Genomic DNA, 22,196 nt, shown 5'->3' on the forward strand with positions numbered 1-22,196 from the left:
ACTGTAGCACCAGTATACCATGCAACCCTAGGTTGCAACAACTTCAGTCAAAGTTATCATCTTATATCACACTCAGAGCCAAGCATACAGTCAGAATAAATGTCTGAATTCATCAGTTTGCGATTTAGAAGGGAAGTGAAGTGTAATTAAGACTTCCCAGAATGCAACAGCGCACAGAGCCACAAGAGGTGATGAAACAGCATCATTAAACTGCCTATTAATTAGCATCTTCATTTAAAGCGATGGCTACAATAGTTACCTGCCTCATTAGCTTAATTGCTGTCACTCATTCCGATGCATGAGCATCTGCGCCCAAATGTTGCCCAGGCATTCGTGGCCTTGTGACTTAATACGCACATGCACACACACTGACAACAAAATTTTCTTGGAGAATGTCCCTGTGTCTCAATCAGCTCCCTAGCTCCCTATGTCGTGAATCAGTTTATCGTGAACACGAGTTTGGACACTGGCAAAGGTGTTAATCCACTGGGACACTTATGACTCAATCACCTGTGACACATTAACGAGCTCACGCATCGCTGTATAAATAACACTATCGTTCATTTTCATTGAAGATATTCAAACATACAGTGTTATTACAACAGATAAATGACATAAATAAAGAAATAAAAATATATAGGAGTGTATTTTAAACCTTCTTTTCACAACTCAAATGTTTAAAAGATTGTTTCACTTTCATGATAATTATGAATGAAAGACGTTTCTAACAACATCTCTTTTAAAGAGCAAATACAGTTGTACTTCATAATTTTACACTTATGCTCATCTTCTAATGATTTAAGTGACTTCAGAAGACATGACAACGTTTCAGGTAAGGGAATATAGTGAGCAACGATGCTCCTTGGTTTTTACGGTGCATTGTGGGATTTTGGAACGATTTTGCGATTGAGACAGCCCTAAAAATGGCTGACTCCTTTAACAGTGCCCTGACTACTGAACTAGATAAATTATTTTTATTAAGTTGAAATGCTTTCTCCCAGATATGCAGAGTAATATAAGACTATAAGCTAGCCATTTGTAGGTTGATTTCCCTGAAAAGTTTTAACACTGTGGCTCTATCAAAACATTGCTCTGTTTGTTTCAGCATCCCAACCAGCCAGAGACAGCTAAATTGGCTCAACCAATGGTGTGAGTTTTGGGTGGGACTATATATTTGGTATCCCAGTGGTGCAGAAATAACACACTTTAACTATTAATATAATGGAGCAGATCAGCACTTTTAACTTGTAACTTTTATGCTTTGATCTTGTTCATTGTCCTTGAATACAATGTCAGACCAGGACATTGCGATCTCTCTAGCTCTAAATCTGATCTGAATATCCTCTGAATCTGATCTGAATATCCTCTCTCTCTCTCTCTCTCTGTTTCTGTCAAGCATTAGATATTACAAAAATTTGTATTCCAAGCAGACTGAGGTTGTGTCGTTAGGCCACGGCAATAACTTTTGTCTTATTTCTGTACTTTGTCTCCTCTGATCTTGTCATCTTATTCTTCATCTGTCCACCATCCTCCTCGTTACACTCCTCCCTCCTTTGCCTCAGGCCGGAGAATCCCCTCCTCGCCCTCCTCATCATCACAGATGACAATGCATGTTCCAATTCTCTGAACTTCATAAACAGAAATTGTTCAGAGTCAACAATTGTTCAAGGTACAAAATAAAAAAATAAATTAAAAAACACCAACTTTGAGGTGTGGTATTAACATACCTAGAGATATATAGCAACACCGCTCTGAATTTAAGAGCCAATATATTTCTCCTTATCTAAGGTTCTTAGTCCCTATTAGCTGATTTTTTTTTTTTTTTTTTTTGTCATTGGTCAAACACCAGAAGTGATTAGCATCCGATATCCCTATTGCATTTGTTATCCTTCTTAAATCATTTGCATTTTATTTGTAATCTAAGACTGCCAATTGGTATTAGAAAGCACTTATAACTCATAACTCTGATGTCATTAATGAATAATCTGCATTACAATATAATTATCTAAAAAATGTCAAGAGTGCAAAAATGTTTTGGTATAGGGACTGTCAATGGGGTGGTACCATCAAGGGGTCATTTTTTTCCCCACTTGTTTAAACTTATAACTCATTTTGGGTACATAATTGTACCCTAAAGCCTATTGTGTACCTTTAAAGGTATATTTATATGTTTTTTTCCTCTGGAAGCAAAAATAAAAATAAATAATAATAATAAACATACAGTTTTTTCTCCTTAAGGGTACCACCCCAGTGAGGATGTCTGTCTAGCACTTGGTTACATAGAAAAACAATAATAATAATAATAATAATTAATTAAAAATTTTAATAAATACATTTAAATAAAAACAGTGTAGACGGACTCGTGTTTGGTGTGAACGGTCCCTTAAAAGGTAGCTTACCTAGACAGCAAGACCTGAACTTTAGAAAGGTGCTTCACATCATTTACACATCAGAAATTCTCAGATCTTTTAAGAATCTTGTAAGAAAAGCAAAAGGTAAAACTAGCCAAATCCAATTAACCCTCAGGGATATTGTTGTAAAGTGGTTATTTGACTCAGGGCTATGAAAAGACCAGATTAAACCAGAGCAGAGTGAATTTCTACCTCACTGAACAGAGCAAAAAACAATATACACAAAGACAAAGACAAAACTCCTCTGAGATGACGCAGGTCATCTTATCAATGCTCAACTCTGTAGCAGAACTGGAATTCAAAATGATATCCCTCATATTATGTGTGATTGGTCATTGCTAGGCTAGCTGAAAATGTGACATTTTGCCTCAATGACAATATGGCTTGAAATTAAGGCAGGGAACTAATTTAATTTATTCATCCTAAATCACCATGGATTTTTGGATCAGACAAATAACTAAGGTTACTCTAGGAAGCTAATGTCATTTTATTTCAATTCAGTTTACTTGTAAAGCACATTCTACAATGCATATTATTCCAAGGCTGCTTTACAGAAAATCGAAAAAAAATTAAATATAATTTTAATGGTAAATCAAACCATTTGTACAAAGCCCTTTTTCTTATTAACGTTAGTTTCTGTTGGTTTATAGCATACCAGACCAGTTTGTGCATGATAACTGCTATTTTTTCACATAGGCTGATTCATTTTTAATATTTAAAAATGTAAAACTTCCACCATCAGAGCTTTTAGCAAATAAGTCATATAAGGTTTATTGGTGTACTAGACTAAATGTACTCTCTATAATTGTCTGCTGTAAGATGATATATAGTTTTACCCTTGTAATCAAAATCTGTTCTGTATCCTTTTAGTGATGCATAATATGTTTTCTTCTAAACTCAGAATAAGCCATTAATTTTCTCCCGTACAAGGCTGATTGATACGGTGGCCCAGGGGTGCACAAATCAACCAAATTGGCAAAGCAAAGCATCTTATCTTATCATCTTATCTTATTTTTATTTTATTTTGAAATACCCCAAAGGGTAGTCTTGTCAGATTTAGCTCTCTTCTGGGGACAGATTTGTCCCCAAACTTTTGTGTACATACACATCATGCAGACATTGTGTACTGCTATATATCTCTGTTGCCAGATATTCCAGAGCATCTCGCAGGGGAAAATAATATATTGGTCAGGATGTAGGTAATAGAAAGTTGAGGTTAATCACATTTTTTGAACTGCAGCAGTTTGGCTCTTGGTACCTCTCCTATCTCCAGGTACACCAGACGCCAAACCTGATTCCATCCTCCAAATGTCTGCCTTTGTGGGCTTTTATAGTATTACTGCCAGTAATTAGGTTTGGTTTCCTCAGCTTGAGAGGCACAGCACAGATTTCAACAAGTTGAGAAACACATTTGGCATGCAATTCAATTGTGACCAATCAAAATGGGTAGATGGATGTTGTCCATTTCAGAATTAGTTTTTGATATAACCTCCCTGGAAACTAGCTCATTTCCCACCTGTTTTTCATTAAATAATCACAAACTGCAGTGAAGGTTATTATGTTTAGCCACAACTACCCTGTAAAAACATTTATTTTTAGGAGTTAGTAAAGTGGCTGGTATCTGGATCAAAAGTTTGCTTCCGTGAATTGACTTCAATATTTCTGTGAGTGGAGAAGTTTTAAAATAACTGGCTACTCAAACAAATGACAACAGCCAGTGTCCCTTAAGCAACCAGGGGTTAAGTGCTTTACTCAAGAGCTCAATGTTGATATAGATCTACTAGAGTGTGAGCCAAAAACCATTTAGTTACGATCCCAGATCTTTAAACACCAGAGTTGGAGGAACAAGTATCATGTGTCACATTATCAAATCTAGAGCCTCCAAACACCTGTCTCGATTTTTGTTATGTAACACTCCTTGAAGTCTCTTTAATGCAAATCAGGTCACTCCGCTATAAAGTGTTCACAGAGTTTATTTGCAATTCTGTGAAAGTGAAAAAAGTGTCAAGTTTAAAAAAATAAAATAAAAAAAACCACCACAGAACACCAGTAAAAGTAATCAGTTTGACTCATGCATTATAAATCAAGTACTCTTTTAAAGAAGAGAATTGCATTATAAACAGCTGATTTCACCTGAAAACAAGCACACTTGCTGTATTGTTTAACACTGCTGAAGGAAGGTTTGACAGTCAAGCAAAGCTTGAATATTTAAAAGCAATGAGAGACAGACCTCTAAGTGTGAAAAAGTGCTTCAGGACAGACAGGAACCACTAATGACTTACAATTAAGTGCCACCTCCTGAGAGAAGGGGCTGTAAAGTCGAGGTTAAATGTTCAAATGTTCACCTAATGGGACTGTTCCGCAGCAAATGGCCTTCCAGTAATTAATTCCTTGGAAACAGTTAGGACTTCAAGCGTAAGTAGCAGGTCACCCTCTGGTTGTTTTATCTCCCCCTGTTCTCTTTGGTCTTCCACCATCAATCTCCACTGGTTGACAAACAAATGGAGCGAGCTTCTCTTATCCAATCTGGAACTGGATTTTTGCAACTCTGTGGGGGATTCCCACATGCCCAATGGCTGTGTACACAAGCCTCTGAGAAGCTAACTACGTTTTGGCACCATGGGGACTGAAATCTAATTAAAGATAAATACCAGTGATAAAACAAATCATTTTTTTGTCTTTGTTCTGCTTCTCTATTTTTCTCTCATGCAGGGAGGGAAATTCCTGAGATTATTTTAAGATAACCTCTGCCCCGGATGTAAAATCCGAGGTTGTTACCCCTCCTACCAACCACCAGAGGGAGCCCTCTTACGAACACTAACTCTGTACTGTTTCTTCTTTGGTGATTTCCTGTTTGTGTTATATAAATAGCCATGTCTTGCCATTGTTACTTTGCGAAGTATTGCCAGTTTACCCTGCCTTGCCAAGCTTTTGCCGTTGCCGATTGTTCTCTTGTTATGACCATTTCCTGTTTTCCTGGATTTACTGCCTTTGAATACCCCTTTGTTTTGTTGGACTGTCTTTTTGGTTTATTGGATTATACCGCCTGTTTAACAACTACCTATATTTGCCTGCCGATTTGGATTGTTTGCTTGTGTACTTTAATAAACTTCCTGCACATGGATCCTAACAACGTCTCCATGGCCAGTTTGTTACACCGGCTAAATGTAGAATGGAAATCTGTAGTGATGAACATGATACCTCATTTCCTTTTCTCACAATTCCCATTCCTTCACTGTCCAGATCATCTGAAAGCCTTTGGTAATGTCTTCATGCATCTTTGCTGTGTGTTTCTGTCAGGTTCTGACTAAGTCTGGACTGTCGCAGCATAGCCGCAGGCTAATGAGACGGCAATAAAACAGCCAGAACTCTAGAGGGCAGCAAAGTGCTGGGAGATGAACTGCTGCCCTATAGCAACTACCATGTGAACCGTCAAGTGATAGACTTTACTGCTAAAATCTTGTGAGGTCACTATAAGTATCACTATAACACTGTGTCCAAACCAGGCGTGACGTGACGAGAAGTTTTAAGCGACAAGTAATTTTAGTTTTTCACACTGAAAGAGGACAATATAAAACAACACAGCCAATAAGAACATATGCGAAGCAGGATTTTGGTGGGTGGGGCTACCCGGCAACACCACAAAAAACCAAATGACTGTTTAGGACAAAAAAATAAGAGTGAAGCAATGGCTTGTCAAAACATTGACATACATTGTTAGTGCATTCGTAATATCTTGGCATGTTGTTTATTTCTCGTCATGTTTTCGTCAAAGGTACGTTTTAATCTAAATCATTTAATTTTCGTCATGATGTGTATTTTAATTCTCTTCGTTATCCTAATCAAAATAACAAATACCCCTTCATCAACGAACATGGATGCATGGACTTTCCACTTGCAGCCTAGTTTTTCCAGACATGCGGAGAGTCTGTGTTTTTGTACAGCATTGATGCATGCGCCGGCCATTGACTGCTAAAAGAGTGTTGCGAAGCAGTCGTAGTGCTCATATACTGAACGTGCCCATATGGGCTCGCCGTCAAAAGAGTATACTTTGAAAGGTTTAGCGCTTGACCGTGCGCATGGAATGGCACACATACTTTGAAAGAAAAGTATGTTTGCAACACTCCTGAAGGCTAGAAGCAATTTGGTTATACAGGCATGATTTGTACTTTTGGAAGCATTGCAAATTATAAATTAATGCTAGTATGAATGACAGAATTTCATTTCGGCAGAACATACTGTAGGTCTCAGTACTACACTAAAGTGCTGAAAATGTACATCCTGATATGTATGTTTGTATGCATGAGTTATCCCTACTTTGGGCCATACTTAACTATATATACCATAAACAATGTTGTTGTTCGCCAAATCAAACACTAATTCTTGCATTTTTCTTTGTTTAGGGTACATAAGAAAGTGCTTCAAAGATACATATTGTTCCTCTGATTTAGAATGGGCTTGACTTTTATTCCCTGCCATCTGATGAGTTGTCTTTCCATGTTTTCCACATGGAAGCCCTCCGGAGGAAACAAAAATGTATTTAATTGAAAAGCGCGTGTCTTTAGCAAACCCACCCTCAAGCCACTAGTTCCAAATCCGGTCCAAAACAGAATTTGTTGCCCACATCAAATCAGTGACCTGCCTCATTGTGGGTTGAAATTGTTGCTATCTTTGCAAGCCCCACCAATGCTCCCCATGGGGGCGGCAGGTAGAGTTTCTGCCTCTTAAAAGGTTTGAGTTTAACTTCATCAAAACCGTACAGACAGCAGGAAGCCGTTTTCAGGTCTCGTAAAGGTTTATGGTGTTTTAACAAAGGCAAGTCACTGCACCTCATGTGTAGATACTTTAAATCTCTGGGGGAATAGAGGTCATTGTGTAATGATCGCCATATGTGACTGCTTTTGACTTATTTTGAGTGTTACAAAGATTATATTACCACGACAGGCAGCATTTACCATCAGGAACCTTACAATCTAGACTAAGTGTTTCTATAAGGTCTTGTTTACCCAGGCTTGTATCATAGTAAACCTCTCCTAATGGATAGGTTGAAGTCTAGAATTTATTGGACAATGCTTAACTAACCCTAACCCTAATGTTAATGATTGCTCTATGGAAACCCAACGGATTACAGAACTGAAAAAGATTTGCATCACTTTTCATCATTTTCATTTATGTTCAAACCTAGGGTTAGGGATTTGAACAAACTCCTAACACTAATTAAGCATTGGTACAGAACTTGCCCACGTTCATTCATTTGTGCTACGGACATGAATGATACTTAAAATTGTGTGATTTGTTGAGGAGACGTGTGCAAGTAATTTTCTAATAATATGTATGATTTTTGGTTGTCAAAAAATATACAGAGACTTTTATTGAAGGAGGGACACAAGCCATATCTAATGACCAGAATATCAGAGAGACTTGGGGGTGGACTCTTTTGACTTGGCCCTGCAAGCAGCAACACAGCCCCCCAGAACCACTTTAGCACTGCACAGCAATGATTTATCAACCATTCTAACATTGTGGTAGCGAGTTTTGCACTGGCAAGCGCCACTTACAGTACCCTATCTTAAGAAAATATTAATATGTATAGTTCTGAAACAGTCATGTAACTAAAGCTCTAGAGCAGAGCTTTTAATTATGTATCAGCCACTATGCTAAGTATCCTAGTATATGGATCATAAATGTTCTCACTGTATCCAGGACGTCATGTGCCAGACACTGGATACCAAAACAGATGCACTGATATTTGATAAGGATGTAACTGAGATATCTTTTCTCTCTCCCCCAATGAAAACGTGCCATTTTAAGCTCTTCTGTATTGCAGATATGAAATACTCAGCCTCAAAGGTGACTCGTTTAGACCTCTGCAGTTGTTCCTCTGCATGCCATAAATGGCCCAGTCGGCTGGTGCATACAGTATTGCTACTATAAAGATCTGTGAAAATATTGCTCACCACATGTTTTGTTAATGGCGTTCATTGTGCCAGCCTGTCAGTCAGTGTGACTGTCAGTCATGTGCAGGGTTGGGAGGGTTACTTTTTAAATGTATTCCACTACAGATTACAGAATACATGCTGTAAAATGTAATTTGTAAAGTATTCCATTAGATTACTCAAGGTCAGTAATGTATTCTAAATATTTCTTTTACTTCTTTTTACTTCTTCAGCACTGGTAGATTTTTTCACTTGTTTTGACTATAAAAAATCTGCCAGTACAGTAAGACAAAATACACATGTTAAAAAATACATTCTCTGAAAAACCTAAATATCTTATGCAGTGTTGTTTCTAAAACAAGATCAATCAAACTGATCTTGTTTTAAGGATTTTTAGATATTTTTACAGGAAAACAATACAAAAATTCTTATCAAGAATATGATTTTTGCCCTAATATCAAAGGTCATACTAGAAAAAAAGAAATAATGATCCAACGTGAATTTTCTTGATAAAAAAATATGATCGTGTCTGGTAACATGTGCATGTAAAATCGCTAGAAATAGTATTTTAGCTTAGTGTAAAGCTTTATTTCTGTTTCTTCTGCTCCAAAGTTACTTCAAACTTACTTCTCTGTCTGCTCGTATGAATGTAACACATCATAAGAAAGTGTTTCACCGCTGTTCAAATGCACTTTAGATCACATCATTTATATGTATAAATGTTTTCCATCTGAAAGGACTAAATATTAAATGAAACAAATGACAATAAAATGCAAAGTAATCTCTTCAGTAATCAAAATATGTTTTGAATGTAACTGTATTCTAATTACCAATTATTTATATTGTAACTGTAGTGGAATACAGTTACTTATATTTTGTATTTAAAATACATAATCCCGTTACATGTATTCCGTTACTCCCCAACCCTGGTCATGTGTGTTGATTCTATAATTTAAATAACAGGATGAAATAACACCTGGTGTTAAAATGGTGGGGAATTTCCCGACATTTTCTAATTTTTTTTTTGGTTATAAAACTCAAATGAAGCAGCAGGAATAGCCAGTCATGAGATGAGAAACACAAATGTGTTTAATGAGGAAAAGAGGACAAAATTAATTGGACAATAACTATACTGTATACAGCATAATTAAATAAATGTTCTGGAATCAATAAAAGTTAAGCTTATTCAGGAGCATTTGTGGCATAATTTTGAGTACCACAAAAAATTATTTCAACTTGTCCCTCCTTTTTTAAAAAAAAAAACAAAACAAAAACAAAATATCTGGGTTACTGTGAAGAACTTACAATGGAAGTGAATGGGGCCAATCCATAAACATTAAAATACTCACCATTTCAAAAGTATAGCCACAAGAGGCAATATGTGCTAAGATGATTTTAGTGTGATAAAATCACTTACTAACTTTTTCTATGTAAAGTTATATCCAATTTTACAACTTTGTTGCCATGATGTCATAACACTATAAACCCTAAAAACCTAAAACAACAGTAAAAATTATGATTTGAACAACTTTACAGCTCAAATAATACACAAGTTTAAACAAAATAATTAATGTAAGTGCTTTTGTTAAATGATAAACTTCGCATTTTTGCATTTAACCCCCCCAAAATTTGGCCCCATTCACTTTCATTGTACCTGCCTTACTTTCACATCGATTTTTGCCTTTTTTTTAAAGAAAGAGAAAAAAAAGAAAGAGAAAAGGAGGTATGAGTTGAAATTATTGTGATAATCAACATTATGCAACAAATTCTGACAACTGACCATGACTTGCATTAATCCCAGAATATTCCTTTAAAAAAATATATAAAAAAGTATACAGTATGTAGTGTGAAATGTTTCAAACAGTATATGTGTAACCGGTCCTGCTTGACCTGCTCTGAACGGGACTCGAAATGCCGTCTCCGGCATGGGAGGCGGGTGCGCAAACGAGGATGTTAAAGGCTACAGCCCCTAGCATCAGTCGCTAGTGCGCCTCTTGAGGCCAGGGGAGGGAGGTTTACACACACTGCCCAGCACATATCAGCTTGCTACCATTACACTCATCCCCCTAAACCTCACTCCCATCCGGGTCGCAGCACTACTGTGAACTAGGTTGACCAAAATCCTACTTGTAGAAAACGGGACTGCCCCTCACAGCAAAAATGAAATTGACGTATCCTTACCTAGGTGCAGATCAATGCGAAGTCCACATCTGTTGTCACCTTGTACTTTTCGCTGGCAGCAATTTTTCTCAGTTTGCGCTTGTCTTGCAAGAGTTTATCGTAAAATGCAGAGCAGTCCAATCCTAAATTAAGACATATGAAAAGCATTGCCTTCATGACTGTTACACTGAGTCGAGACTCGAGATTTATCCGGTGTCCATGCTGCGTTCATTAATGAGATCACACGCTCCACAGATGCAGATGTCCCAGGCAGGCATAAAACAAACTCCACGACCTTGGCTAAGACTCCAAAGTTGATGGTCTTGCTCTGCAGCTCAAGAAAAACATATGTCCATCTCTCTGACATGGCCGTTTTGTTCATGTTCATGTGATGCGATGAGTGGCAATGTTTCTCGCGCAAGTCCACTCATCAAAGAGCGTGGTTTTGTCAATCAAACTGAGAGTGGGGATTCTGGAGTATAAGTGTTTGATGCTGCTCTGAATGCCTTTCCACACTGGGATGTCTCTAAGTAGGGCCCACTCAAGTTTTTCTGTGTTCTTCAATGAGCAGCTCCAGTTTTGGAGGTAATCCACCGATGCTGAATAAAAGTTTCTCACTTCACAAAAGAAATCATCTGCTCACATGTCACCAGCTTCAACCAGGTCATCCAACTGCTTTTTAATGTCAGAGGGTATGAATGATTCCTCCAGCCTGGCCTGCAAGACTTTTCCCAGGTCATGAATGTGCAAAGCCACTTCAGTGGCTGATATGTGGTCTTGCTCTACTATCTCCAGTGCACTGTTAAAAGTGGCTGTTTGTTTGAGTGCAAGGATCACTGAAAATGTCTCTTAGAAACTTTGGGCATTTTTCTTGAGAAAGAAAGTATGCACGCAAACCATTGAAAATGTGTAGTATACTTTCATGAGCTGGACCAAGAGAGAGGAAACGTGTGTTGCCATGCTGCAGTAATTTCTGATAGTCCAGCTGCACAAAAGTGAGTATATTTCATATGACAGCTTCAGATTTGGTGCAGGCAGAACAAAATTTCGGATCATACAATTTCTTTATCAATTTTGCCGTGCAGTCAGCCAACCGAAAACTATGGCCGTGCACAATAGAATGATAAGCAAAAAGTCCTTCACTTGTGTGCACCTTGTCAGATTCGGAACTTTGCTTCACAAAAAAATTGCTGACACTTGGTGTGGCACACTTACTTTTAGCAGCATCCACATGCTTTTTTGTATGAACATACTGCGCAATGTCGGTGCGGCCTCCATGGGCGATGGAAAAGCGAGCTCCACAAATCTCACACCTCACTTTACTGGGCTCTGTATGTGACTCCTTTTTTACATTAACATTACATTTACATTTTATTTATTTGGCAGACGCGTTTATCGAAAGCAACTTACAAAAGAGGAATAATACATCATAAGCGAATCATCTTAAGGAGACAGTAGTACGAAAAGTGCTGCATTACAAAGTTTCACTAGCATCAGAATAGTAGTATTCAAGACAGATTAAAGTGTAACAAGAATATATAATTTAAAAAAAAACAAAATTATGAGTGACTAGTTAAGTGCTCATGGAAAAGATGTGTTTTTAGCCGTTTTTTGAAGACAGAACGTGAGTCAGCTTCATGGATGGAGTTGGGAAGGTCATTCCACCAACGTGGTACGATAAAACTGAAAGTCTGGGAAAGTGTTTTGGTGCCTCTTTGTGTTGGTACAACAAGGCGCCGCTCCATAACCGACCACAGGCTTCTGATGGGGACGTAGCTCTACAAAAATGATTTTAGGTATGCTGGAGCAGACCCAGTGACTGTTCTGTATGCCAGCATCAGAGCCTTGAATTTGATACATGCATCAACCGGCAGCCAGTGAAGAGAGACAAGGAGTGGTGTAACATGTGCTCTCTTTGATTCTTGAACCAGACGTGCTGCTGCATTCTGGATAATTTGCTGGGGTCTAATTGCGCATGCAGGGAGGCCTGCAATGAGAGTGTTACAGTAGTCCAGTCTAGTTATGACAAGTGACTGGACAAGAAGTTGTGTGGCATGTTCAGAGAGGAAGGGTCTTTTGTTTCTGATAAGACAATCGTGCTGTCTTTGAGATGTGGTCCATGAAATTGAGTTGGTTATCAATGGTTACCCCTAGATTTCTGACCATTTTGGAAGGCGTTACTGTAGTTGAACCCAGCTGCACGGTGATGTTGTGTTGTGGCTGGAAAGACAAGGAGCTCAGTCTTGGCTGGGTTAAGTTGCAGGTGGTGTTCCTTCATCTAGGCCAAGATGTCTGCCAAAGAGGCAGAGATTCTAGCAGTCACTGTGGTGTTGTTGGGCTGGAAAGACTAGTACAGCTGTGTGTCATCAACGTAGCAGTGGCAAGAGAAACCATGTGCCTGAATGATGGGTCCCAGTGATGTTGTATATATAGAGAAGAGAAGTGGTCCAAGCATTGAGCCCTGAGGTACCACAGTAAGTAGCTGATGTGACTTGGACACCTCACCTCTCCAGGCTACCTTGAAGGACCTACCTGAGAGGTAGGAAATAAACCAGTCAAGCACAGTTCCTATGATGCCCAGAGTAGCGAGGGTGGAGTAGGATCTGATTGTTGACTGTGTCAAAGGCTGCAGAAAGGTCCAGAAGAATCAGGACAGATGATCTGGATCCAGCTCTCGCCTGTCCCAGCGACTCATTGACAGACAGCAGGGCAGTCTCGGTGGAGTGTCCACTTTTTGAAGCCTGACTGATTGTCATCCAGAAGCTTGTTCTGTGAGAGATAGTCAGAGATCTGATTGAAAACTGCCCTTTCAAGTGTTTTCACCATGAATGGGATGAGAGAGACTGGTCTGTAGTGTTCTAATTGTGTGGGGTTAAGTGTAGGCTTTTTCAGCAGCGGGGTTACTCGAGCCTGCTTACATGTAGTGGGAAAAAATGCCTGTAAGTAGAGATGTGTTAATTATGTGTGTGAGTGCAGGTAGAATGGGTAGAGAGATGGCTTGGAGAAGGCGGGAAGGAATGGGGTCAAGAGGACAGGTGGTGGGGTGGTTGGAGATGAGGAGTTTAGAGACCTCAGTGTCAGTCAGAGGAGAGAACATAGAAACAGAAGATCTGCATATAGGAGGTGGGTGTTGTGGAGGGTGTAATGCTGAGAATGTATTGCTCATGGCTGTAACCTTATTAGTAAAAAATGTGGCGAAGACATCTGCTGTCAGTGAGGTGTCAGGCGGTGGAGGGGGAGGACAGAGAAGTGTGTTTAATGTTCTAAACAAGCTGTGGGTGTCAGTGGTGCTGTTGATCTTGTTCTGGTAAAGAGAAGTTTTTGCAGATTTAACGTTATCTGAAAGAGTTGCAAGCAGAGACTGGTACTTACCCAGATCTGCTGGACCTTTAGATTTCCACCATCTCCTCTCAGCCACCCTGAGGTCAGTCCAATGTTTACAAAGGATATCAGAGAGCCAGGGGCTGGGTGGTGTCATACGTGCTGGCCTAGAGGAGAGAGGATAGATGCTGTCAAGACAGGTTGTTAAAGTACAGCTTAGTGTGTCTGTGGCAGTGTTTACATCTAGGGTGGAAAGTAAGTTTTGTGTGGGAAGAGAGGTAGAGACAACAGTGGAAAGGCATGAGGGTGAAAGAGAACAGAGGTTACGGCAAAAAGAAATCAAAGGCGGAGTCTGTTTTAATATAGATGGGAGAGTCATGTTGAATTGAACACAGTAGTGATCAGAGACATGTAAAGGAGTAACAAGAATTTCTTGTTGGTACAGTAACATGTAAAAATTAGGTCCAGCTGATTGCCTGATCTGTGAGTTGTTGTAGTGCTTAGTCTTTCCAAGTCAAACGAGGCCAGAAGAGCAATAAGTTCAGTGGCCTGGGGCTTGTCTTGGTGTTTGTTGAAATCTCCAAGAACCACAAGTGGCCTACCATCTTCAGGGAAGGAGGACAGCAGGACGTCCAGTTCCTTTTTAGAAATGTATCTCTTTTTGAAGATCCTCATTAAATGTACATGCACGCTTCCTCGACATTTTTCCAGCCGCAATTTCATCTGTGTGCACTTTCAAACTGACTCTTCAATCAGTTCACTAACTGGATGTCTATTGATAGGGGATTGTGATTGGATAGTATAATCCAATCATGTACTTCAAATAACATGGTGTGATTTTATTGGTTTTACAAGCCATATCCTTGGCTACCTTTGATTAGAATTCTCACGTGACTGAGAAAGCTGCAAAAGTGCCAGAGAAATTTTAGGAGAGGGGAAATATGGGATAAAACACGAGTTTTTCAGAATAACTTGGGACACTCAAAAATGTGCTTAAATACAGGACTGTCCCGGGAAAAACGGGACGTCTGGCCACCCTACTGTAACCGGTCCTGCTCGACCCGCTCTTAGCAGGATTCGAATCAGTGACTTTGGCATGGGAGGTGGGCGCACTAACGAGGAGGCTAAAGGTTACACACACTGCACAGCACATACAAGCTGGCTGCCGTTACATATTCTACAGAACATTATTGTCACATAACCTTTTAACAATGCATGTTTAGTTCAGTGAGAGATGCCCATCTTAATCAAAGTTTATGTAAAAATATATTTTAGGCATTCAGTCAAATTAAAAATAAGTCAAAATGGAGATATTACAAATCATGTTCATTCAATTAGTGGAAAAGGAAGGTTCGAGCACTGTACACTACTGAACATTTTGGAAACTAGTCAGTCCTCTGGGTAAGGAATGCATAAAAACAAATCATACTTTGGTAGTATGCTATTCCAAACATAGCCAGTACATACTACCCTACTACTCCTGTTGTGTGGTAGGCCAGTGTTTATTGGTATTGTTCTAATTCTATACAATATATATTGTATACATACAGAAAATGTGCAGATGGTGCATTTTATACATACTGCAAAAGTACTACAAGGACAGTTAATATGCCATCCAAATATACACAGGTTTTGAGTAAATAGCAGAAATAGTATGTATGATGTTCTGAACATGTTCCCAAATTAAGAAAACAAAAAAGGAGATAAAGAGATGGAGACAAACAGATGAGAGTGTTGGGGGAAAAAAATCAGGCTCTTTAATAGTCCACTAGGCTGCTGGTGGGAACGTGGCCCGTGTGGTGTGCTGATGTTGTCTATTTCAAGCAAAACTTTATCTGCTGTATCAAACACTGATCTGTAATCCCACTGCAACCCACAGTGCTGCTTAATAGCCACTTTCTACATAATAAAAGCACTTTATCGAGACTAATGCAGCCTGAGCTCTGTCATACAGACCCCTCCAGGGATCCATCTGTAATCTCTGAATTGCCAGCACTGCTGATTTCCACTTTCTGACACTTGACTCAAGCCCAGATGATGAGATGGTCTCCAGCACTCCAATTTCTGCACATGTTCACATAGCCTTTTAATGAAAGTGGAAACACTTTCTCTTGACTTTAAAGGGATAGTTCTCCCAAAAATGTTCTCATTATTTAATCACCCTCATGATATCCCAGGTGTGTTTGACTTTCTTTCTTCACCAGAACACATGTGAATAAATGTAGAAAAATATCTTAGCTCAGTAGGTCCTAAAAATGTAAGTGAATGGAGATTTATTTTTTGAAGCTCCAAAAATCAACGCGAATACTGTCACATGAGAGGACTCTTGGAATCCACCCTCTCTTGAAGCTTACCCGAAGTGTTGGATTATAGTTAAAAAGTACTTAAATATTGATCATTTTTCACACCAAAAGTGATTGCACCCCTTTAGAAGACATTAAACTAACTGCTGGAGTTGTATCGATGACAAATGCTGACTGTCTGTGATTTTTGGAGCTTCAAAAGTAAGATCACCATCCACTTGCATTTTAAGTACCTACTGAGCTAAGATATTTTTCTTCAAATGTGTTCTGATGAAGAAAGAAAGTCATACACACCTGGGATATCATGAGGGTGAGTAAATAAATAAAATTTTTCATTTGTGGTGCAACCATACCTTTAAGCTTTTAACTAGCTGACCGCTCAAACAAAAAAGGATGTCTTGAGTATTTTCCCCACTATAATTTATGATTTATATATTTTTTTTCTGTAAGGTTTTATAAAATATTTAACATGTAATTAATGTGTGTAATGTAATTTAACATGTAATTTTGACTAACAGTTCAAATCAAATCAAATCAAATCACTTTATTGTCACACAGCCATATACACAAGTGCAATGGTGTGTGAAATTCTTGGGTGCAGTTCCGATCAACATAGCAGTCGTGACAGTGATGAGACAGTACCAATTTTCAATAACATCAAATTAACACAGCACAATTTAAACATCTGATATACACATAATTACACTCAACAATATACAAATAATAACATACACTGTGCAGTATACAATACGCACTATATAGATATATATATACACATTATATATATATATATATATATATATATATATATATATATATATATATATACACACATTATTCAATAAAAATAAAAAATAAAAATATATAAAAAAGTATATATAGTATATATAGAATGTACAGTATTGTACTGTATTGACATTCAGGCTGTCGGTTGATAGTCAGTTGTTAAGAGAGAATATAATATAATAATAATATAATTTATGACAGTCTGGTGTGAGATATATGAGTAAGGGTAATAAAGTGCAGTGCTGATGTATTTGATCGTGGGAGATCAAGAGTTCAGAAGTCTGATTGCTTGGGGGAAGAAGCTATCACGGAGTCGGCTGGTGCGGGTCCTGATGCTGCGATACCGCCTGCCTGATGGTAGCAGTGAGAACAGCCCATGGCTCGGGTGGCTGGAGTCTCTGATGATCCTCCGAGCTTTTTTCACACACCGCCTGGTATATATTTCCTGGAGGGAGGGAAGCTCACCTCCGATGATGTGTCTGGCTGTTCGCACCACCCTTTGCAGTGCTTTGCGGTTGTGGGCGGTGCTATTGCCGTACCAGGCGGAGATGCAGGTGTAGAACCGTGTGAGGATGTGGCATTCCAAACTTCCTCAGCCATCTCAGGAAGAAGAGGTGCTGATGAGCCTTCTTCACAACGACTTCAGTGTGGATGGACCATGTGAGTTCCTCAGTGATGTGGACACCCAGGAACTTGAAGCTGCTCTCTCTCTCCACCGGTGCTCCATTGATGGTGATGGGACTGTGTTCTCTGTCTTTTCTTCTGAAGTCCACCACAAGCTCCTTTGTCTTACTGACGTTGAGGGAGAGGTTGTGCTCCTGACACCAGTGTGTCAGAGTGTGCACCTCCTCTCTGTAGGCTGTTTCATCATTGTCAGTGATCAGACCTACCACCGTCGTATCATCAGCAAACTTAATGATGGCATTGGAGCTATGTGTTGCCACACAGTCATGTGCGTACAAGGAATACAGTAGTGGGCTGAGAACACAGCCCTGCGGGGCTCCAGTGTTGAGGGTCAGTGATGAGGAGATGTTGCTGCCTATTCTAACCACCTGGCGTCTGCTTGACAGGAAGTCCAGGATCCAGCTGCACAGCGAGCTGTTTAAGCCCAGAGCCCGGAGTTTCTCATCAAGCTTGGAGGGCAATATGGTGTTGAATGCTGAGCTGTAGTCTACAAACAGCATTCTCACATAAGTGTTCCTTTTTACTAGTGGGAGAGAGCAGTGTGTATTGTAGATGCAATGGCATCATCAGTGGAGTGGTTGTTGCGGTAAGCAAACTGCAACAGGTCAAGAGAGAGAGAGGCAGCACAGAGCAGATGTAATCTCTGATTAGTCTCTCAAAGCATTTGCTGATGATGGGGGTCAGAGCAACAGGTCATTTAAGCAAGTTATTTTTGATTGTCTTGGAACAGGCACAATGGTGGATGTTTTAAAGCATGTGGGGACTACAGACAAAGAGAGGGAAAGGTTGAAAATGTCCGTAAAAACACCAGCCAGCTGGTTCGTGCACGCTTTGATGACGCGGCCCGGAATGCCGTCTGGGCCCGCGGCTTTGCGGATATTCACCCGTCGGAAGGATCGGGTTACATCCGCTACAGAGACGAAGAGTGAACTAACCTCTGTAGCTTCAGCCACGAGAGCTCTCTCCACGAGGGCGGTGTTATTTCCCTCGAAACGAGCATAAAAAGTATTTAGCTCATCCGGGAGAGAGGCAGCAGTGTTCATGGCAGAGTTTTTATTCCCTTTAAAGTCTGTGATGATAATTAATTATAATTTTTTTTTTAATCATATTTATTTATCACACATATACAATTGCACATATACAGTAAAATTCTTTTTTTTCCACATATCCCAGCTAATCTGGGGTCAGAGTGCAGGGTCAGCCATGATACAGCACCTCTGGAGCAGATAGGGTCAAGGGCCTTGCTCAAGGGCCCAACAGTGGCATCTTGGCAGTGCTGGGGCTTGAACTGCTGACCTTCTGATCAGTAACCCAGAGCCTTAACCGCTGAGCCACCACTGCCCCGCAAATGATGTTAATTCCCTGCCACATGCATGCTCAACAGTTTTGAAGATTATTCTTGTTTGCCTATTACAGAGAAAATAGCAGCCAGGAGGTGTTACCAAGATGGCCGCCAAGCGAACTGACTTGCCTTTAGGGAGTTTATTTCAACTTCACAATTTTAAAAGGTCTTTTTTCCATTTTTAAATGAGAGACAGTAGAACAAGATTACAACCTGATATAGGCCAATTTCAGTTTGCCATGTTTGGAGCCAATGCTAAATGCTAATCCACTGCTAACTCCTTGATTATATGTTGATCTTCATTAGCTTATTAATATTTGTTGCTATACTATTTTAAACAAATACTTTGCTGAACTTTGTTGTCCTCATATGAATGATTTTGCATTGTTTTTTTTGTTTTTTGTTTTTTCAAAATAAACACATTTTGTACTTGAATATAGCCTGAGAAAGGGATTTTTTTTATACAGTATATAAACAAACATGTTTTTTTACACTCTCATGAACCTGAGCACTTTCCTTACTGTGATTTATGCTTCCTGTTCTCTTATCTCCCTCGGCGGTTTGTGTCTTACCATTTTGTTTTGCCTTTTATTGTCTACTCTAGGGCACCATTTTTCTACCTGGCAACAGAGTCACTGAGCATCCTAGCAATGGGGATGAAGGTGGAAAGTTCCTGTTTGAAGTCATTCCAGGTAAGAAGAACATGTTTTTATGATGTTTTGGTTTCATGACAGGACCATAGTGGTCTCATCTTTAGTGGAGAGGTCTTCAAAGACATTCAGCAGAGATAGTGAGAGCAGAGTTAGGGGCCGTTCACACTGAACATATTCTTCCTTTTTAAAAAGATTGATGCAGGTCAATGAACAGAGCAGAACACAGGTTTCTCGAGACAAGTTTTTAAAAGTTGACATTCTTTTAAACTTGACATGGCATCTAAAAACATGGCGCTTCTGAATGAAAAAACAGATAAACGCGGCGCAACGGTCAAAGATGTCCATGTAGCGTATGTTTACATAGAAAAATAATTGAGAAACAGTGCAAACAGATGCAAAAATATGTTTTGTGTGAACTGCACCTTATCGACTTATTGACTGAATTTTGCCTGGTCCAGTACCCCGACATTTGCATTGATAACATATAGAAGAAAAAACACAGAGGAAGTTGGTTTGGTTTCTCTTGAACATTTAAAAAAAAACAAAACAAAAAAAAAAACGTTCATTTACATCCGTGAGAAGTTTGCAAATCAGGCCGGCGATTAGGCATCTTGTCTTGTAAACGATCCCATGTGTTCTCAAACGGATCCTCCTTTATCAAAGTTTGTGGGTGATTCGTTTTTCATATATGTAGATTAGTGATGCATTTTGAGGCTTGATCACCACCTGTTGTAAATAGTTTATAGATTGCTCTCTCTCTCTCCCTCTCCCTCTCTCTCTCTCTCTCTCTCTCTCTCTCTCTCTCTCTCTCTCTCTCTCTCTCTCTCTCTCTCTCTCTCTTTCTCTGAGTTCTGGTTGTGTTTGGAAAGGGTTTAGATAAAACGCAGATGTCCCTCTTTTACAGTGGGAGATGAATCACTAAGGACAAATGAGTTCTGTAGCAGCAGAACTGGGGCAGTACTTCCTGTTCAGTTCAGGGGAACCCTCAAATAATATACACAAATAGACTGTAAATTAAATAAGCCATTGAAACAGAGAAATAACAAAGACAACTGCTTTTAAACAGCTGTAAATATGTTACCTTACACTCTTAAATACCTGGTGTGAGAATTATACAATGATTTTAAGGAGGTTTTACTTTTTTAAAGGGATTTCTTAAGGATTTTTTTGGGAGGTAGTCTGCTGACATTGATCTTAAATTAGCCAAATGTCAGCTTTTTAACAACCTTTATTAAAGACTTTATAAACAAACAAACGTCTAAACGTTTAACTGTTTTAATTTTCATTCATTTTCATTGTTGGAACTACTCAACACTGTTGTGTGAAACCACTTGACACTGTTTTTTTAAGTAAATCCAACAGTTCATTTTTTGAGTTTACAGTAAACATTAAATTGATCTTAAGAATCGATATGAGGACTTTTCAAATGAAGATCGTGATTAATCATAAAATCAGAATTTTTATCCAACCTTATGTTAGAATGCATACATATTTTTAAGACACCGTCTGTTGTATGAAGTTAATGTTATTACTTACATAGAAAAGAAAAATATTGTTTTAGGCCCTCGTAATTTTAGTTTGATGAGGATCACAGAGCCCGACCTTTATACACAGCGGCACCTTGACATTTCCATGAATAAGGCCATTTATACTGAGGAGATTAGTATGACACACATCATTGGCTATTGATCCGATTTGGCTTCTAATTAGTGATACACCAGTGAAATTGCCTGTAAATTCCATAGTGTCTCTGTCATCAATGTCAAATGAGTTCCCATAATGTACCTGAAGAACGTTTTGTCTGTTTGCCTGTGTGTAGAAATCCATCCTTTTTTGTGTATCCCCAGCAGACAGCCTTGATAGTGTGCACCCTGTTCCAAAAAAAAAAAAAAAACCCTGCAGAAACGGAGATTTATAGCACATATTCAGCTCTTTGGAAACACAGCAAGGTTCCAACTGTCCTGTCAGTGGACTGTGAAAAACTGTAGCCATTGTTCAACAAGTCAGTCGTGCATGATGGCATTAAGGAGTGATTCCATGCTTACGTTCACTTTTCCATACTGTTTTATTTTTTTTATTCCATTTATTCTATTGTTCATCTTAGCAGTATTTTGGACTATTTCCTGAATATTTTTTCATGGCTGCATAGGCCATGAAATCACTTGTCCTTGTAAGAAGCTTTTTTGGAGGTAATGCTGTAAAACTCAGTTTATAAAATGGGGCTGTAAAAGTGCCTCGTCTTTCATAAACACAAATGGAATTATTTTGTTTAGGAAAGAATATGGACTGAATTTCAATTCACTTTTCAACCGGTCTTTATTCATTTGGTTCTTTATAATGTAATGTTTTTCAATTGATCACATTTTCAAAGCTGGATACATTTACAATGGAGCTACCATGTTATCACCATGTTTTTTGTACATGTACCATAGTAATACCATGGTAAGGCAAGCGTTACCATTATTATTGCGGGTTAGGGTTTGGTTCCTTGAGCCAAATCTACCAGCGCCCAAGCAACCATCCAGGACACCCTGGCAGCTGCATAGCAGCATGCTAAAAAACACTGAGAACACCATAGCAACTGCACAGCAGCACCATGG

The 22,196-nt window shown here is 39.0% G+C and overlaps 1 protein-coding gene across 2 annotated transcripts in view; it reads left to right on the forward strand.

The window, feature by feature from the left end:
- The window catches only part of LOC127430771 (rho GTPase-activating protein 24-like), a 165,796-nt gene that overhangs the window by 50,589 nt on the left and 93,011 nt on the right, over positions 1–22,196 (forward strand). For both annotated transcript variants that reach the window (XM_051680820.1, XM_051680819.1), the window contains exon 3: positions 19,548–19,635. In XM_051680820.1, coding sequence (XP_051536780.1) covers positions 19,548–19,635 — 88 coding nt within the window. The remainder of the gene's footprint in view (positions 1–19,547; positions 19,636–22,196) is intronic.

This window comes from Myxocyprinus asiaticus, chromosome 40, assembly GCF_019703515.2.
Source record: "Myxocyprinus asiaticus isolate MX2 ecotype Aquarium Trade chromosome 40, UBuf_Myxa_2, whole genome shotgun sequence".
In the NCBI taxonomy this organism is placed as follows: Eukaryota; Metazoa; Chordata; class Actinopteri; order Cypriniformes; family Catostomidae; genus Myxocyprinus; species Myxocyprinus asiaticus.